At 43.5% G+C, this 18,402-nt stretch overlaps 1 protein-coding gene across 14 annotated transcripts; it reads right to left on the reverse strand.

Moving 5' to 3' along the window:
• Positions 1-197: 197 nt before the first annotated feature.
• add1 (adducin 1 (alpha)) lies at positions 198-17,362 on the reverse strand. Of its 14 annotated transcripts, XR_015103457.1 has the most exons (20): positions 17,242-17,362; positions 13,807-14,018; positions 13,360-13,522; positions 12,957-13,108; positions 12,803-12,883; positions 12,567-12,716; positions 12,340-12,483; positions 12,162-12,260; positions 11,713-11,886; positions 11,292-11,636; positions 8,973-9,068; positions 8,795-8,887; positions 7,333-7,419; positions 6,634-6,790; positions 5,823-6,044; positions 5,073-5,168; positions 3,861-3,894; positions 3,378-3,393; positions 2,119-2,172; positions 1,148-1,210 (listed from the first exon to the last, which is right to left on the reverse strand). XR_015103457.1 is itself a non-coding variant. In XM_086134598.1 (19 exons), the coding sequence occupies exons 2-18, from the start codon at positions 14,002-14,004 to the stop codon at positions 2,121-2,123; spliced, it is 2,325 nt and encodes a 774-aa protein (XP_085990724.1). In that variant the 5' UTR covers positions 14,005-14,018; positions 17,242-17,362; the 3' UTR covers positions 1,066-1,210; positions 2,119-2,120. The 14 variants fall into 14 exon arrangements, 12 of the variants coding, with proteins under 12 accessions (XP_085990723.1, XP_085990721.1, XP_085990722.1 ...); XM_086134598.1 differs by lacking the exon at positions 3,861-3,894 and having other exon boundaries at positions 1,066-1,210; XM_086134603.1 differs by lacking the exon at positions 2,119-2,172 and having other exon boundaries at positions 1,083-1,210.
• Positions 17,363-18,402: the final 1,040 nt, after the last annotated feature.

Raw genomic sequence — 18,402 nt, forward strand, 5'->3', positions numbered from 1 at the left:
TTTTGTTCATATAATACACACCTGGCATATAACCTAGAAGCAAATCAACCCAGAGAGTGGTTTAGGTACCAGAGGGAACATGTGATGGCCATGGAATCGCAAAGACAAATTACAGAAATTAATTTTCAAGAAAAAGATGCTAACAAAGCTTATGGCTTGCATGGATAAAAGCAGGTAAGTCAAATCAATCAGGCAGATTTAAAGGGTGAGTGATTTATTTTACTTTATTGTAGTTTTATTAAAAGATGACGGAGTTGTAACACAGGATTGTTTGTCTACGGCACATACATGACCTAAAAGGCAAATACATTAAAATAGTTTGCAGAGTGTGTTTAAAGATAAAAAATGAAAAATAAAGAGTGGTTCACAGCAAGCTAACAATGGTTGTCTACAGCGTGTGACAAAATAAAACATGTAATATTCAGAAAAAAAATAACATACACGTAAATCAATGTTTGTATATCTTTGTACACATTCCTTCATAGTAAAGCAACCACAGGAATAAAGCCCACAACTGACAGGTTGTTAATTAGCTCGTATACGTTCGCCGCAGTCACTTCATTAGTACTTTTTGCAAGTTTAACTTTGAAATGAGTGGCTTTTTCTTTCTGCGTTGACTTGTTTTTTTTAATCTTAAAAGACACTTTCTTTATATTGTTATACAATCCAAATACATTCTGGTGGTTACAATAACTGGCTTTGCTTTGCACTTGGTGCGTCTTATTAGACATGCATTTAAAAAAAAAAAAGGCTAGCAGAATGGACAAAGACAGGAGGCATCATACCCTAACTAACTTTTTTTTCCCACACTGTATACAAAATTGGCACGCGCTAAAGGAAAACTAAAGGTTAAAAAGCCAGCGACTAGTGGTATTGAAACAAAACAAAAAAAAAAGCGGGTAAAAGCTTGAGGAAGCTCATACTTAGGACTCTGTCTTCTTTTTGTTCTTCTTCAAGAAGGAAGGAGTGCGGAACTTCTTTTTCTTTTTGGAAGGTGACTTGCTGGGAGACTCGTCGCCTTCTGCGTCTGCAGCAGCAGGTTCTTCGACATCATCGGCAGTTTCGGTGGCAGCAGGGGCGGGGACGGCGTCAGAGTCCTCGACGGGAAGCGCTGGGGCATCGGACGGGTCATCGGGGGTTAAGTCGGGGAGGGTCTGTTTCAGGGTGGCGGCGTCACTGTCGTCCTTAAATGTCGGCTCCGGCAAGGTCTCTGATGGGAGACAGTGGCAATGGTTCATGATAGAAAGGGGCTACTATTGAGCTCACACTCACACACCTACCAAGCTGGTGAAAGAAACAAGCCCCCTTTACCTGCCCGGAAAACCCCAAAATTTCCCCCCCAAGTCGCAGCTCTGTACAAACCACACTGACACAGAATGAGGGAACCAAGTTGACTGTGCCATTTTCCGCGTTCGGAGGCAAGTGTAACACTGCCTGTAAAATTCTGGATTTTTCATCCATCCTTCAGTCAAGTTTCTGTCTAAGAGACACCAACACGAAATGGGAACGACAGTCACAATTCTCCACCTTCAGCCATCGCAGAAGTGTTAACTCCTTTCCGCACTGTCAGTTAAAGTTGTCATTTTCTGCTATTCACCTCCCGCAATCACCTTTCCTCTCATTTGCTAAATGGCACCAACGCGGAATGAGAGGACAAATTCAATAGCGCTACTTTCCGGCTTTGGAGATATATTGTTTGGAAAAAAAATACTGCTCATAATCTTGCCAGCATTAAAAAAAAAACCACACAAAACACTATTTCCTCAAACGGTGGCCTCCACTCTAATAGACAGGGCACCCCAATTAACAAATTGCTACACAGTAGCGCAATGGTGATTCTTTCTCCATAACGTGTGGGCTTTAATTAACATGGCGACTGGCACCGCCATGTTTCGCTGAGGATGCTTTGCCTCGACGCAAAACGTCATTTGTAAAGCTGATTTTTGGGTGTCAAAAAAGGCCCACAAATTTAAAGCTAGGGAAGAAAAACCTGAACGAAGCAGAGAAGAGGATGCTGTACACAGAACTGATGATGGGGATACTTTGAAGTCGAGTCAAGAATAAGGGCCGACCACGATATGAGGAAATCAGAGTGCTCTTTCCATCGTTTAGCTTTACCTTCATTTAAGCAGCAAAATCTTAACAAGTGCCAATCCTTTGATCATTTCCACCCTGTGTATATAGACAAAAATATGTATATTATATTCTGCTCTAGACTACTTTGGCGCTTTCAAATGTTAAGAAAGCAAAACCACACAAGTGAGGTCAACAACACCACACGGCAACATTCTTAACCTCCTGAGACCTGAAACGCGTCAAGCCACCTGCTCTAGTTACACAGACCTGATCCTAATCTAAGAGTGTATCCTCATCAAATTTCCCTTCAACTACGGAACTTCTCAGAAGCTCCAAGTTAGAAATGAAAAACTGCTTCAAAGGGTCGCAGGAGGATAATTGCATCTGAAATTATGCTGCAGGTTTAAATGAAATGACCAGCCACATGACGCTCTCACAGCTACCAAAGAAAATATCAATTTTAATGTTTGTACTGTCTCGGCCAGATTTGGACAGTCAGCTAAACTCCATTTTCTACACCACGACTCTGAAGACGTTATTCTTAGTCCACAGGTTTAATGGAGAAAAAGATTAAACTGTAACATACAAGGTGAGGCGAAATTACCTTCAATTCACACCATGCACAGATGTTACAATAAAAAACAAACTGAATTCGCAGTGTATATAAAAACGCTTTTCGTTCACAACCAATTAGCTAACATTGCCTCGACCGCGAAACTAATGCAATTAGGGAGCGCTAGCTCAAATCCTAACATGTCTTTTATGCATGTTGCGGAACAGCATTTTCTAACAGAAAGTATGACAGAACTGCTCATCGGTAAAGACGCGAACTTGTACATATCCACGATGCTACCAAAGGCGTGAGATGTCTGTGGATTGTGCTGGATTAAACTTGACTACCATACGTTTCTCTCTTGGTGACGATCTATCGCTCTACTTCCGGCTTCCACGTCTTCCGTTTTCATTACGTCACGTCCGGTTGTGAACTACGCTGCTTGCAATGAAATCACTAAAGTTACGTTGCATAAAGAAATACTCTTAACTATGCATCGGAATATTAACGTTACTTTAGTGTAACTTAAATACAACACTCAAATTTAGATTAACTGTTAGTTGGGGACAGAACAATGTTAGTCTAATACTATTAAGCCGACGACACAACCAGTCCTCTCCCACACACTCACACACACAGACACATTCAAACAGCTTTTGGCCTTGGAGCAGCGTTTCCAAGCGCGACAGCATAAAAAAGCCAACAGCAGGAAGCCACACACGCACACTCAAATAAGGCACTTGTGTACCTGGTGAAGGAGACATCTGCAATATAAAACATGGGGAAAAAAAATACATTCAGCATTTCACCCGACCGTTTTGAGAGGCAAAATGTGTTTATTTTGCAACAGTGGGTCATTGGCAGGGAGCAAGGTTAGCTACTAACAAAATGGTGGGGAGTGAGGGTTACTTCAGAATCATCTGCTATGCTTTACTTAGTTTACGCATTAAAAGGCTGTTTGTTGGCAAAATAATTTCATCATGTGAACAAAACGGCCACAGCGAAACCGTTTTTTTTGGGGTCGTTTTTCGTTCAACTGATTTGAGTTGGGGGAGCTCTGAAATAAACCTCACTCACATCCGGGAGGAGCTTTAAGAGCCACGGAGTCATTAGTCCACAGAGCACGAGCGCTACAGGCATGCAGCAAGAGGAGGGGCGTGTCGGAAGACACGCATGGAGATGGTTTGGCGGTGGGTCATTCGATGGGGGTGGTGGAACTCTGCGTACTTACTATGGTAACAGGTACTCTTTTGCATTTCCATCTCCTGATTGTAATCGCAGCCACAAAGAAGAAAAGAAGCACAAGTAGAAACAAATGTCTATGCAGATCAAACCACAGGCACAGTGTTAAAATGAAAAAATAAAAATAAAATGAAAAATTTGGGGTGGTAGGGGGGAAAAGAATGGCGGCCCGCCTTTCTTAGTGGACCCCAACGACATGGACGATGGAAGGCGGAGGATCAAGGGGGAAGGCATGTAATAGAACAACAGCTCACATCTTGGATTACAGCTGATGTCAAAGCTGCACACCGCTTCACGCTCATCTTGATTTCAACTACAGAATTACAAATCAATTATTTCGTACACTTTGGATGCCGCTGTGACACAGGTGTAATCCAACTGTAATAAAGACCAAGAGGAAGCGCATACGCCTCTGGCTATATTTTGTAAACTCAGCATAAGAAATGACTTTCATTCATACTTTTCGAACAATTTCTACCATAGGAAATAATGAAAATATAATCCGTTCCAAAGGAATATAAACAAAAAAAAAAGTTTTAGTAACAATTGTACTTTTTTTTTTTTTAATTGTTGTAAACGTTTTTCCTCAAACAGTGGCCTCCACTCCAATAGACAGCAATTAACGAATTGGCCCCTGAATTGGCTCCCCGACAGATGTGAAGTGTCATTTACCTTTTTAGACACTGTTTCATTTCAACATTCTATGTAAGAACTATCCTAGGAAATTAAATACTTTTCCTTTACTTGTGTTATTTAGGAGTAGTCTATATGGGCTCTTGCTAGTGAACCTCAAGGTAAACAACAAAATTTGACGTTTTCGCCACTGATCTAAAGAACGAAGTAGACATTTGTTTAGCCTTGACGTTGAAAAAAAAATAAGCTAATGATTGAGTCAAGCAAGATAAGACAAGAATGTGACTTGAAATTGTTTATGAAGTATTTTTAATGTTTGAATTCCTTTTTCCTGTTATTTTGACAATTGCACGAATTTTGCCTCTTGGCCTATTATTACCCAAACACAGAACAATCGTAATGCGATTAAAACATTTAAACAGCCACACAGATGCATTGGACACGCCATATTGCCCTCGAGAAGACCACCGGAGATGTCCTCCACCCAGCCTGGAGGACTGGTGGAGGCCATGTTTAAATCAAGACGGGCCAACCGGAGCCCCAGAAGAAATAATTGGGCCAACCTTACCCTCCTCTGCTCTGACTGGAGTGCTGGGTGGCGTACAGGTGGCCTTTGGGTCTTTGGCCTCAGCCCCTTCCTCTGATTCTGGTAATTGCTCATGATCTGGGGAAAAGACGGACGAAAAGAAGAAAGAAAGATGGAAATTATTTGACCACCAGGCAAAATAGAAAAGACAGAATGACTTCAGTCAAGAGGGCATCAACCATTAAGCTGCAGTTGAAATCCCCCCCCCCCTTAAAAATGTCCCCAACACTGAAGACACATGGACAAAATCCTTGGTAGAAAGAAAAGGCCACATTTAGCACAGAGGGAAAATTGAAGCTGACAAAAGCAATAATAAATACAAATGTATTGAAAAGCAAAGAAGGGTAGATTGTCTTCTTTTAGGGTACCAACAACGTTGTCCACATGTGTCGGCTTGAATTTGAGTCAACGGTGCAGGAGAGAGTGAACACCAACAGACATCAATCGGGGAAGGGTTAGCAGGAAGAAGCATCACCGTTCCAGTCCAAATACGGGCTGTTCTGATTGGAGGGGCTAAGCACAGCATACCACAGCAAAAGGCACGCTTGGGTGCGAGGAGCGAGCACCCGGGCGTCCTCGGCTCCCCGTTCCAATCTGCAGAATTCTCGGATGCCTTCGACATCAGAGCGAGGGAGTTTGGGGGCGGGGCGGGGAGGGGAGCAGCAGACTCAGGACCCACCCAGAGAGGGGAGAAAGGACAGGGCAGGATCGCCTCCGCTTCGCCTCATGTACCTTCAGCCTGATCCGCCTCCTTACTGAGGGCTCGCAGCACGGCGCAGTGGAACTCCTTATGGGGGGAGTCCGGGGGTACCGCATCAGCAAGGCCAAGGGTCGAACAGCCCTGCCCGGAGGCTGTTGCTGTGCCGGCTGCAGAGGGCACGGCAGGGGCTTCAACAGTCTGCGCGCTTTCCAGCTTGGAGGAAAGTGCTTCCTTACAATCGCCTTCTTCCTGCACTGTGAATCCATGTTGGCAGCGCACGTGTAGGCGGGGAGACATCATACCCACTATATTATCGATACTATAACACAACGGCTCTTCGGATCTGGAACAATGCAGCATGACCCAAAAAGTGTTCTGATTTCAAATCTTTGTATTCTAGCAACAGTAAAACAAAGGTTCAGAGGAAACTACTGCTGTATGTCAGCGCTAAATCAAGTTTAGGTATTGTTTCAGATGGACATATGGTGCGCAACACATTCAGACAATGAGCACTACCTCAAATAGATGCTCCCCCATCCCCACAAAAATAATCGGCAGTAACTATATCCCAGTTAACAGATGCTATCCTTCCACAGAGTCCGTTTTAACTCTGTTACTAACCGAAACAACAGCAAAGACAGACGTACATAAATGGTCCGTCAGATGAATCTTGCCGACTTCCATTTTCCCCCCCAAACTAATCTGTTCGCAAATGATGCCACTGGCACATGGAAGACGGTCCAATCAGACTACTGCGACGTCGCCCCGTTATGCGACTCACAGCCTCAGGGAGAGCATCTTTGTCATGCACAACAACCATAGCGATCGCAGTAGCCATTTTACCTTCAGGTCCTTTCTGCTTCAGCTCAACCTCTCGACGATACTCGTCCAGCTCTTGATCGGTGAACTTGTTGAAGGGGTTGGGCCCCTGCTTGCTGACAATCACCTTGGGCTGGTACTCCTTCTCGATGATGGCCTTGGACGCAGTCACCAGCTCCCCCTTTTGGGACAAACATGAGAAGGCAAACGGCAAAACAGAAAGACACTTCAAAATGATGGTCGGAGATCAAGACAAAAGCTGAAATGTGACATTTACATCGCTTGTGAAAGCTAACGTTTCCCGGCAGTTCGGATTCCAGTAAAGGCAGCATTATTTACGAAACAGAAAATATTTAATGCATTTTGTTTAATTACTTGTGACATAAAATGTTTAATTTGGGATTTGCTAAAATTATTTCACAGTTGATCTTTAAGTGCTTTATACGTCACCCAGAATGCTGGCCCAATCTGAGGATCAAATTTTAAGATTTGGTGTTGCTGTGGAAAAGCGCACACGGTTGCGACAATCCTACTTTGCTGGATTGTGGGTGAGGCGCAAAGGTGGATAACACGCTGCAAATTTGCAGGGTCTCTGCATGAAAGAGGCAAAAGTCACTACTGCACAGAGCATAGCCTCCTTCATAGACGTCATACAAGCATGGCGACCGACTCCCCTGTGAGAGACGATGTGAGGAACAGATTAGTGACTGGAGCTGCAAGTACCTTTCTAATAGATCTAGCAGGACTATAGGACCCCTCGGAGGCATCGAGGGCATCAATAGTGTCTGTACAGTCAGACAGAGGGGCATCCTGCAATAGTAAACCCAGTGAGGGCAGAAGGAGGTAGACGGGGGCAGCAGACTCATGTTAGCAAGCGGGAATTTTGATACACGCATGCAAAGGCGGAAAAGTTGCGCACTAGCAGTATCATAGCACAACTCACTTTAGCGCACTCCCTCCCCTCCCAAATTTCCTCATATAGTGGCCAGGAGTATGCATGCAGCAAGTGTTTTTAAGGTGTGGCATTTATTTAATAAATACACTGTCACCACTATTTCTGGAAAACATGGTCTTGGCTTTATTAGAAGATGGAGACTTAGTGACTTTATAACAGTTGATAGGAGTGGGATTGTATTTAGTTGAAATACACCTGCGCATCCACTGAAGCAAACATGCAAGGAAAGCTCCATCCGCATGCAAAGTGAAGCGACACCATGCTTCAAAGCGGCATCTGCTCGTATGAAAGTGAATTCTAATATCAACAAACTCAACTACATAGCAGTTGTGTTCATTGCCCTGCCATCCTGCTCTTGCCTTGTATCCTGGAAGCGGAAATACTCCCCAACAGATGGCGATGAACGCATGCACCCAGAAGTCCTCTTTTTTTTTTTTTTTTGCGCTCAACATTCCATGAAGCCTGCCAAAGCTTATCCCAATATGAACAGAATTATGACATCATAATATAGCGCCCAATGTTCACTTATTGCAGCTTTTTTGGTATCAAGGGCTCCCGACCTGGAAAGTGACAGTATTTTAGCTCCATTTCCACCAAGGAACCATCAATTTCTTTCTGTTTTTGTTGTTTAAAGGTTTTTAAGGGTACCAAAAAGACAGCCCATTTTTTTTGGCACCTTACCTTAGGTGTACCGACCACAGTGGCAGACTACCTAAAAAGAAGGAGCCACCCACACTCGTTGGCATAAAAGCCGACAGAACGTTTTCCTGTGCTTCAGCTTAGCCAAGCACAAATCATGAAATGTAGGAGGTGACGTTTCCACCCATGAAACCATTACATGTTGGCACAGATCCGGACTAAGGTGCACACGAAGGAATTCATTTGGTCTTTTTTGTCATGTCAGTCCACTTGCTGTGGGGCAGCGACCCAACAAACGGAGAGTTTTGCAGTGTCGCAGTTTGAAGGCATTTTGTAATGCGCATTATCAACATCGACAGGATCGGGCATGTTTGGGCTTGATGGAGGTAGCCCATGTTTTACCTTCCTCTTGATTATATCCCGCCTACTTGGTGGAAATGCGGCATTTCTTGATGTATGCATATGTACACCCACAATAATATTTTGATCAATTTGTGATGTATAAAGCAATTAAAAGTAATTATACAATAAAATAGGAGCCAATATTCCTTCCTCTCCAGGTCGGGACAGAAGTGAAATTGCGGCACCGACCTGCTGAAAATTGCGCTCCACCACCGAGCCAGCACACAGAACCTGAGACTGAGGTCCTGCGGTCTTAATGTCCTGCAGATTCTGCTCACGGATCTAAAAAGACACAAATATCATAAGAATGGATAAACTGTCATAATAAAGATGATGAGGAATGATCAGGAACAGAATCCAAGGCTACCTTATTCCTCATTTCCAGTACTTCTTTGGGATTGGTGTTCATCGGGATGAACTGATTGGCCACGGCGGCCTGACGCATTCCGTCCTCTTTAGTCCACTGCGAACGCCACACAACAACAACAAAGTCAAAACAAAAGAGAGGCAAGAAGCTGAGAATCAAACTGAAATGATACACAGACAACCAGTTTTTGCAGGCTTCACTACAACTAAAATCAACATGCTCAACTGAAAAAATACAAAAATGGCTTGGCATGAAAAAATGACTGGAATGAAGTGAGTCATCGATTAAAATATATTTTGTTCCGATCGACCGCTAGCATTACGAAAATTAGGGGGCAGCTGAATCGGTTTGGGATCGCTGAGTTTAAAGACCCCACCCAAATGACAAATATGGGTCTGGCTCATTCACATGATCTTATATTGACCTGAATTAAAATTATGTTCACACTACTTTGTTCCCCAATCATCAGTGATGTTTACTAAACCAAATCAATTTAAAAAAAAACAAGATCATGTGGTATTGACATCACAGCATGAGAATGAAGAGTAGAAGAGAGAAGGATCGGGTGAGGAGCGGGAGGGAGATGATGGTGCTATAACATTGGGTAACTTTTACTTTGTTTCTTCAAAATAGTCCCTCCCTCAAAAAATAATGACCTCACACCTGTTTGTTCAGTCAATAAACATCACCCACCAACAGCACTATTTGTAGGAATACAGCATTTGTAGAGGTAGCCCCAGGATCCTCTTTGTGAAAAAAAACTGGTAATGATCAGCAGGATTGTGATAAAACGAAATTGGTTTCAAACACAAAAAGAAGAATGAGCAGCAGGTGAAAAATCCAGCTTTCATGCAAGAATTATTTTCTTCTTAAAAATTGTGCCTGCAGGAAGCTCATGAATTTTAAACGCGGGATTGGAATTAAATGAAGACAAGGGGAAGGAAGGTGTGTTAAGCATGAAGATGGACAGGTAAACACAAGATATATACTCACTGAGGAAGAGCATCACAACACAACATCTCCTACTTTTTCCAACAGGAGATAATTCATTTTTATAAAGCCAGATCAAATTAACGTTTCCCCATCCCCGCTGCCAATCATGCAGAATTAAAAGAAAATTATAATAAACTTAATTAGAAGCAATTGCTATTTTCTTTTTTTTTCTTTTTTGGGGAAAAGGCAAATCATAAATTCAAGCTGCATTATCCTGAAAAGGGGCATTCCGCCTGTCTTAAAGTATGCAAGCAATTCACTCGTTTAGCTTAATAAGGAAATGTAAAATAAAGTGCGTAGCAGAGCGATGAGCGCCCTCTGCTGCTCGCTCCTCTGGGAAAAACATCCTCAACAACCACAACAACGCATTTCACGACCCACACATGCAGTGGGGCATGCGGTGGGGCAGCTGGTCGGCCATCGTGACGCATTCAAGGACTGTGGGGGGAAGAATAAGCTACACAATGATTAAAGCAAGTCTGGAAGAGACTTTAAAAATACTTGTAAACATGTATCAACACTAGGAACAACTACAGTATTTTGATATTGTATTTACAAGGATGGGAGAATCTCAGAATGGTCTGAACTCTTGCTTTTATGCCAGCGATGGATAATTCCATGCAATCTACTGAATTCTGCAAATCTTCAGTTTTCACTTTCCTAATTCTGCAATGAGTTTTCAGCAGTAAAATGGCAAAATTTGCTAATTAACCCATTTATATACTTTATTATATATCCCCAAATTGCCCTGCAGTTTTTGATGAGGTAGTTTTCATACAAGTAACATTTTAATTTTGTATTTAGAGCGAATTCTTGATTAAGCTAATTCGGATTTGTTTGCAGTTGAATTTAATTGACTTTCTTTACGTTTTTGCAGGGGAAAAAAATCTTTCTCCACCTCAATGTAGCATTCTCATCCCCATATTTTAAACTGTCAAAAAAAACTGAAAAAAGTGATTTCTGCAAAGGAGGAAAATACTGAGTAAAGTGGAGTTACTTATACATTTAAAAACTTAAAAACAAATGTGAAAGAATCTCATGTCAATAGGAGTTGAGTCGTCATGCTTTTTAAAAAGTCTGGTTTTAGTGATCTAAATGGACCTGATAAATGGAAAAATATGTATTTGAAACTTTTTATGATGCTTTTTTGTTAGCAATAAGGCAACAAAACTTTTCCCCTCACAGCCCAGTACACCAAGATTTTGACCAACTGCCACCAACATGGCAGCTACTGTATACACACACACACACACACACACACACACACACACACACACACACATATATACACAAACGTATACTATGAACAATAAGGTAGGCACAGACCAAGCAGTTGGTTATACAGCTTGGCACGCAGACACCGGACGAGAGAGACTGCAGCAAGGGTTTGACGTGATCGTGTGTTATGTTCGTCCACACCTTAGGCTTGGACTTGGGGCTGCCGCCGTCGGGCCCGTCCTCGCCGGGCTCATCGGGCCGACCGCCGGCATTGAGCCAGCGGGTCTTGTCACGCTGGCCGCGCTGGAAGCTGTGTTTCATTGGGGAGCGAGCACCCGAGTCGCTGTCCTCGCCGTATGAGTAACCGGCTGAGTAAGCGTTCTCCACCTCACTGTACTTTTTACCTTTGTCTCGCAGTGCTGGACAGCGGTAAGGGTAGCCAGTTCTATAGCCCTGATGGGGAGCAGACAGTCATGATTAAGGGCGTGTAAAACTCCTGTCAAACTCAAAATGTTTCAGTGTGGCGTACCAGGTTGTCGAGCATTCGCATGAGAGCTTCAAACTCTTGCTCCCCTACAAGCCACTTAGGTTGGACAGAGGACCCGTCGCCGGCAGGCTCGGGAACGCGAGGACGGGACTTGTACTTGCCTGGGTCAAGCATCACCAGGTTATCTGGGCCTCCAGCGCTGGCCAGTGTTCGCACCTTCAGGAAAAATAAAGGAAGCATGATGAAGAATCTAATTTTTTTTTAAAAAAACAGGTGAGATACAGTATATGCATTTGAGAAGGTACACCTTTGCAATATAGCACTCAAACCAGGCTGTTTGAATCGTACTTTTGCCAAGTACAGCAAATAACGTTCCAGATTCATGGGCATCAGTAGTTTCTCGAGCACCCTCCCTCATCAGCATAGAGCGCATATTGGGCTTTTAATGAACCATAAAGTTAAAAATAAAAAAAAGAATCAATTTCTCTCACCTGAATCTCACATGCATTGACCAGGTTGTGGATGTAATAGAATGCTTCCTCAACAGTTTCGCCCACAGACACCAAACCGTGGTTCCTCAAGATAAGCACCTGAGGTGTAAGGAGGACATGAAAGTGTCTTCGGATGAAAACTAAAGAATATGAACAACAGCGCACATTGAGATGGTACCTTGGCATTTTTGCCCAAGTTCTTCTGAATGACAACTCTTTCCTCATCGTCCACCAGGATGCCTTGGTAGTCATGGTAGGCCACCTCACCGAGGGCAAGAGCCTCAGGCGAGATGGGGAGCAGGCCACATTTCATAGCTGACACCTGGAATTGTAATTTTAGCGTTGCACATTTTTCTTGGATATTTGCGCTAAAAAACATTTCCAAAAGTTTATTTCCAGACTTACCGCTGCACCTGCAGCCGTGTGTATATGGACGACGCAATTGATTTCCGGCCGTGCATCATAGATGGCGGCGTGCAAATTGAAGCCAGCCCCGTTGACGCCGAGGTTTGTACTTCCCCGATCTATGATGTCACCCGACAGGTCAATCTTCACCTGAAGGACAAAGGATTCAAAATGGAATGATAAAACACGACAAAAAGCATCAGAAAATCAGAGCTGAAACAGTGATCAAGACTTACCAGGCTGGACGCGGTGACTTCACTATACAGGAGCCCGAAAGGCACAATCAGGAAACGCTCTTGGTCTGAGTTCACCCTTACCTGGAGGACAGAAAGGAAGTTCCAATTAGAGAGTGGTTCCACCAATTTGGCGTTTCACTGAAAATCATCTTACCGTGAGATGGTTGTAGATGAGTTGCGACCAGCCAAACAGGTCTGTGAGCCGGTAGAAGGCCGCCAGCTTGCATCTGAGAAGCTTCTCTCCTTTGTCATATGAGATAGAATCCGACCCACGCAAATCGTTCACCGGAGTCACCATACCCAAACCTGAAGAAAAGTGTTTATATATGAGCAAAAAAAAAAAAAAAAAAGAAGGGAGCAGGGGGTACGGCCATTGCCAAACATGTTAACGATAGCCCTGAATCACAACCAAGAACAAAATTATTGTGGAAAAAGGCAAAGGAAATCAAAAGTGGACCAACAACTATGGGAAACTATCACCAAACGGACATAATGTTTTGGCAAATAAAACAAATAGTGTGGTAATGGACTACAGACAGACAGAGAGTCCGACTTACTCATGCTGAGCGCTGCCATACCCCCCTGCGGCGCAGCAGGACACATGGAGGGCATGCTGGTGGTCATGAAATCAGCAATCTGCTGCAGTGCCAGCAGGCTGGTGGGCGTCTTGCCCTTCTTCAGTTGATCTTGGATCATGGACTCCAGCTCATCGCAGAACACCTGCAAAGTGAAGCCATCGGAAATACAGCATGCCTCCAACATGGAAATACCGCAGAAGCTTTTCACACATCACAACAGACATCTTTTAAAACAGTGGATACCTGTAAAGAATGGAATTTTGTGTGTGTGTGTGTGTGTGTGTGTGTGTGTGGGTGTATAATCGATTCTAAGAATATTTGACGGTGGCACTCCTAGTTTGTATTTTTAACTCCTTGGCACGCAATTAGAAATGGTGTTGGAAACATTTGATATAGTCGATCAAGGCAGCGAACTCCCCCACTGACCGGGCTCTGCAGGATCATGGAGACCCGCTTCTTCTGTTCCATCATGTTGAAGTCCTGGCGTAGGGCGGGCGCCACATTCCTCTCGCGCTGGTACTCTGGGCTGCTCTCGTCCACCACCCGGTCGAAATAACGCTCCTTGTGGGGGGCGGTGGCGGGAGGGTGGGCCGTCACCACGCCGGCACCTGAATCGCCGTTCATCCTGGCCTGGCCTCCTACAAAGGACAGTGACAGTTACAGCAAATTAATATACACAAGCACCAAGAAAGACTAACATTACCTTGCCTCAATATGATCAATTTGTTGTTGCGGGCCTAAAATTAACCAAAGCTGTAAATGCTTATTTGTCCTTATGTGCCCCATGGTGGAGTGTATTCCGCCGTTTCCTCTCCCTCACATCTCAAATGTGCAAAATAAATTTGGGACAAAATGTGTATATGCAAGTCAGCATCACCTCTCATCAGATGTAAATGCTACTTCCTGTCACGTGACTGCCCTGAGAGGTTTGCCATTGATTTCCACTTGTGTGTTTCCTGGAATCATGTCAAGCGCAAATTGTTTTTAAAAATAGTTTTTTTTTCAAACATGGTGTGCTCGTGAGATGAAGCAAGCCAACGGGTGATTAGACTCTGTCTGACTTCTGCAAGTGCAAACGTGCAAGGATAATGAACTTGTTCTGGCAGCGGGAATTAATAATAAAAGATGCTCAGCCCAAAGTTCCGTCACAGTGCTGCACTGAACCAAAGTAATCCAATTTTGTCTGTCCTCAGTCACTGATTAGATTTCAACACAAGCCTGGGCACTGTCTACTTTTGCATCCTGTGTGCAGTCTCTGCAGAGCAGAGTTAAAGGGGACGTATTTTGACAAAGAGGACTTTTTATATTTAAGTCATTTTATCAGCTAGTGAACGTCACATGACCAAAACAGATGCCACATGCCACAACACAGAAAAGAGATGTGCCATGATTGAACATTATCTGACCCTTTAGGCACTACGGTGTCATTTTCAGTCGGCAGCAAGTGGCAAAATAGCTTATGCTACTTCATTCATATTCCACAAACATCATATTAATCAGAATACTGTGTTTTGGCTGGTGGGGGTGGCAACATATTGTTGGAAGAATTTTTTTGACTTGACATCCCCTTTAAAAAGGATATTATTTTTGCTCTAATATTATCACTACATCAGTGGCATAAAAAATGCTCTAATCGTTTAAAACAATAGTTGCTGAGAAAATGTCCTAAAAATTGTTATTGTGACAAAATATAAAATTAACACGTAACACAAAACCGTTAGCAACAATAGCGTCAGCAGATAAAGGAAGCTTTCTCCCGCCCACGAGGCAGATAAGATGTGTCATATCACAACTCGTCATCCCGCCTCAAAAACATGGGCCCAGGGGACAGCAGGGGTGAGGTGGTTTGGCAATTCCCCAGTCCTGCTTGAGAGTGCCATCTCTATGGAGACCCAACTCGTTGCCAGGGGAACGGGATGGTCTTGTGAAGATTACTGTTATGTAAGAGCAGCTGTGGGCTAAGATCGTAGCAGTACAGTCAGTGTTAAAAGGCGCACGCAGCTAAGTTGTATGCATCAGCCTGTAAATCAGTGTAGTTTATGAAATGTAGAGAGTAAATTTAAAAGAAATAAGCTTAGCAGTGGAATTTCCGCTGCACAATATCTGGCTTGTACAAATAGGGTGAAACAGGCAGGTGCTAATGTGCCACCTGATGCTTTCCATCCAGTTTAACTTTGTTAAGGCACGTAACACACACACGCACACGCACAAGCTATGTCAGGCATTTGGTACTACAGGTTGGCCAGAAGGATAGCGCGCAAGTTTTATGGTGAGGCTTTCATCTGCAGGTGACTGCACAGGCCAGGCCAGACGTAGTATAGTGGGGCTGTGAATGGATATAGATGAGGGCTTCATTTTGAAACGCACTGCAGTCGAGGGTGTGGCAAGAGTGTGAGTAAAAGAAACACCCACGCACATACGCACGCACACATGCATGCACACGCAGGCACGCACGCACATGCATAAATAATGTGTGCAGTTACTGTTGTGGTAGCAACACACAGCCAGACTGACTCACTCACGTGGGAGTTATCAGCCATTCTATCATCAATCCGGAAAGCTAACTGAAGGACTCATCCACATCCAGCATGAGAAGGGGCTGAAGGGGACGTCACAAAATGTGTGATGATAACCATAGAACCAGTAAACCCACTACAAAGTGTCTGGCAGCTCGGTACATCAGGAGCAATTCAATATTGAGTGGATGTGCAATTATTTTTATGATTTTTTTTAACCAAGTAAATGCCAATGCCAAAGCTGGAAGCGCAACAGCTAATGACTGGATAGGAACAGTGTACTGTTCCCAAGTAGATGTTAATGTAAATAGCATGAGCTGGAAGCACAAAGAGTACTGACGAGCAAGGAACAAACTGTTTTCCAAGTAAACACTAAGACACAGGTCTGAAACGTGATGTGCCTTAAACGGAATGGTCTGCACTTTCCCCAGGCCTGAATCCTCTTGAAAACCTGTGAGATCAGCTGAGTCGACCTGTGGGCTTCTCTTCAAGAAGAGTGGGGATGCCATTGCAGCAGACAATAAGTCGGCTTATGAACTGCATGAGACGTCGTTGTCAGGCTGTAATTGATTCTCAAGGGCACATGATGAGTTATTAAGATGTTGAAAGTTTGTGTCGTGGTGTACACACAATTGTTGTAAACTTTTGTTTCAATTGTTTGAGATGAGGAAATCACCTCTACTTAAATGTCCTACTTTCATATATTATATCACTGTAGCATGAACGTTTATCATTTTTCCATAAATTTCACCTGAAAGCCAAATATCCCTAACTTTTTGTGAGTAGAACTTATTCGTGTTCATGTCTCCTTATACTGTACAGTATTTGCATGCCAATTAAATGCAGTACCTTGAACTTGCAAAACACGAGCTGTTTAACTGTTTTAAATGATATCTTAATGATAGGCTTCAGAATTTGGGAACACTACAATGCAGGACAAACCTTCTTGACATAAAAATAAGTAAATATAGCATTATTGCTTGCGGTAAATGGGAAAACAACTACGGAGGACAAGCAGCTGTTACAAGTGTACAATAAAGCTCCACAGGCCTGTGTTAGCTTAAGATAAGATGGGTTAAATCACACCAAGACTATGATTTCCTTCTTCTTAGGGTAAGCGGCGGACTTTTACAATAAACGATTTGTTCGGCCAGAGTGTCGCAAAAACAAACCAAAAAAAGTGCACACCCACTTCCCTGCAGCCTCCATTGATCAAGCAGCGACATATTAGCAAAACAACGCTAGCTTGCTCGCATCTACTTTTAAAACATACGGCGCAAGTAAAACGAGTCAGGACGCATGTTCAGCCGGGCAAATGACGAAAACCAGTCACTGCGGAGCTTACCCTCTCGTAGACGATGTGATGAAATGTAATCGTTGTCAGTTAAAAGCAGCAAGGCAAATTCCGCTATTTTCGTCCACAGAATCTGTCGATAGCAGGGTGAAATTTTGCCCCCCCCCTCTTGTCGTCCCCCTAGTTTGGCTCCTCCCTCTCCACCATCACCCCGACTTGGGTGCGGCCAAACCAGTAATTGCAGCTGCTCATTGGTCAAGCAGAAACATGTGACATTATTGCGACGTCTGATTGGATAACAACGATGTAGTCACACCTATCGCATGGAAGAAAGAAGCTCTGGGAGAAGTTGTATAGATAGACACGTGACGTTACGGGGACGTCTGATTGGATGATGAGTGTTTTAGCCTTGCACATTGAATGGAAAATGCATTTAAATTGGCCTTCCACTAGAGACTGCAATTGACAAACCTATGAGAATAGGCTTGCTATGTTGCTTCTACACCCCCCCCCCCACACACACAGCTCTCTCGGCCACCCCAGATTTGAGGATGAAGAAAAATAACAAATTCCCACGCGCTTTTTCATTTAGCATTTCAATTTAAGCGTTTAAACGTGACACGCAAACGAATGAATGTAACCATTCATGGTTTTACCACTAGACGGTGTTGCTCCCACATGAAGCTGAACTCTAAATTGACTGATCCCCGCGTGCATGTGTTGTTTACTCTTTCACCTTTCAACCAAGATCTTGTAAATGTTTCTTGCAACTTGAAATGCTTTACATTCATTCATTTGCTATGAGATGGTGATACCTTGTCAACACTGTTCCAGGAAGATGAACTCTTAACCTTGTAATTTGCTCCAATTCAGCATATGACGCCCTGATGGTTTTTTCCATCGAAAAAGAAGGCCAGATTTGCAGGATATATGTGAGAGGGAAGAGCCTCAGGTGAGAACACAAACATTTCCTTTGTCACACATATCTTGTTTCCCTTCAACAGGAAATATGCGATATAATGATATTTGAGGAGCTCAACAACAGGCTCAGCGTGGTTAGAATGATGAGAAGCGCTTGGTTGCACATTGTCGTGACATGATTCAATGATGACTATTGCTTCAGTGTATAGGAAGTGTGGGAAACACGTTTTGCAAGGGTTACCAAACCAAAGTTTAAGAGCCAAAATGGGTCCTGATATGGAGCACTACCTG

This window comes from Hippocampus guttulatus, chromosome 17 (assembly GCF_054856545.1).
Source record: "Hippocampus guttulatus isolate MCC_2025c chromosome 17, RoL_Hgut_1.0, whole genome shotgun sequence".
In the NCBI taxonomy this organism is placed as follows: Eukaryota; Metazoa; Chordata; class Actinopteri; order Syngnathiformes; family Syngnathidae; genus Hippocampus; species Hippocampus guttulatus.

Excerpts from the sequence above, each read along its gene's own strand:
- add1 (XM_086134595.1), bottom strand. The coding sequence starts at position 14,004 with ATGAACGGCGATTCAGGTGCCGGCGTGGTGACGGCCCACCCTCCCGCC. Across the intron at positions 8,888-8,972 it reads TACTGGAAATGAGGAATAAG|ATCCGTGAGCAGAATCTGCA; the intron begins GTAGCCTTGGAT and ends GTGTCTTTTTAG. Across the intron at positions 6,045-6,633 it reads GAAGCAGAAAGGACCTGAAG|TGCAGGAAGAAGGCGATTGT; the intron begins GTAAAATGGCTA and ends ATGGATTCACAG.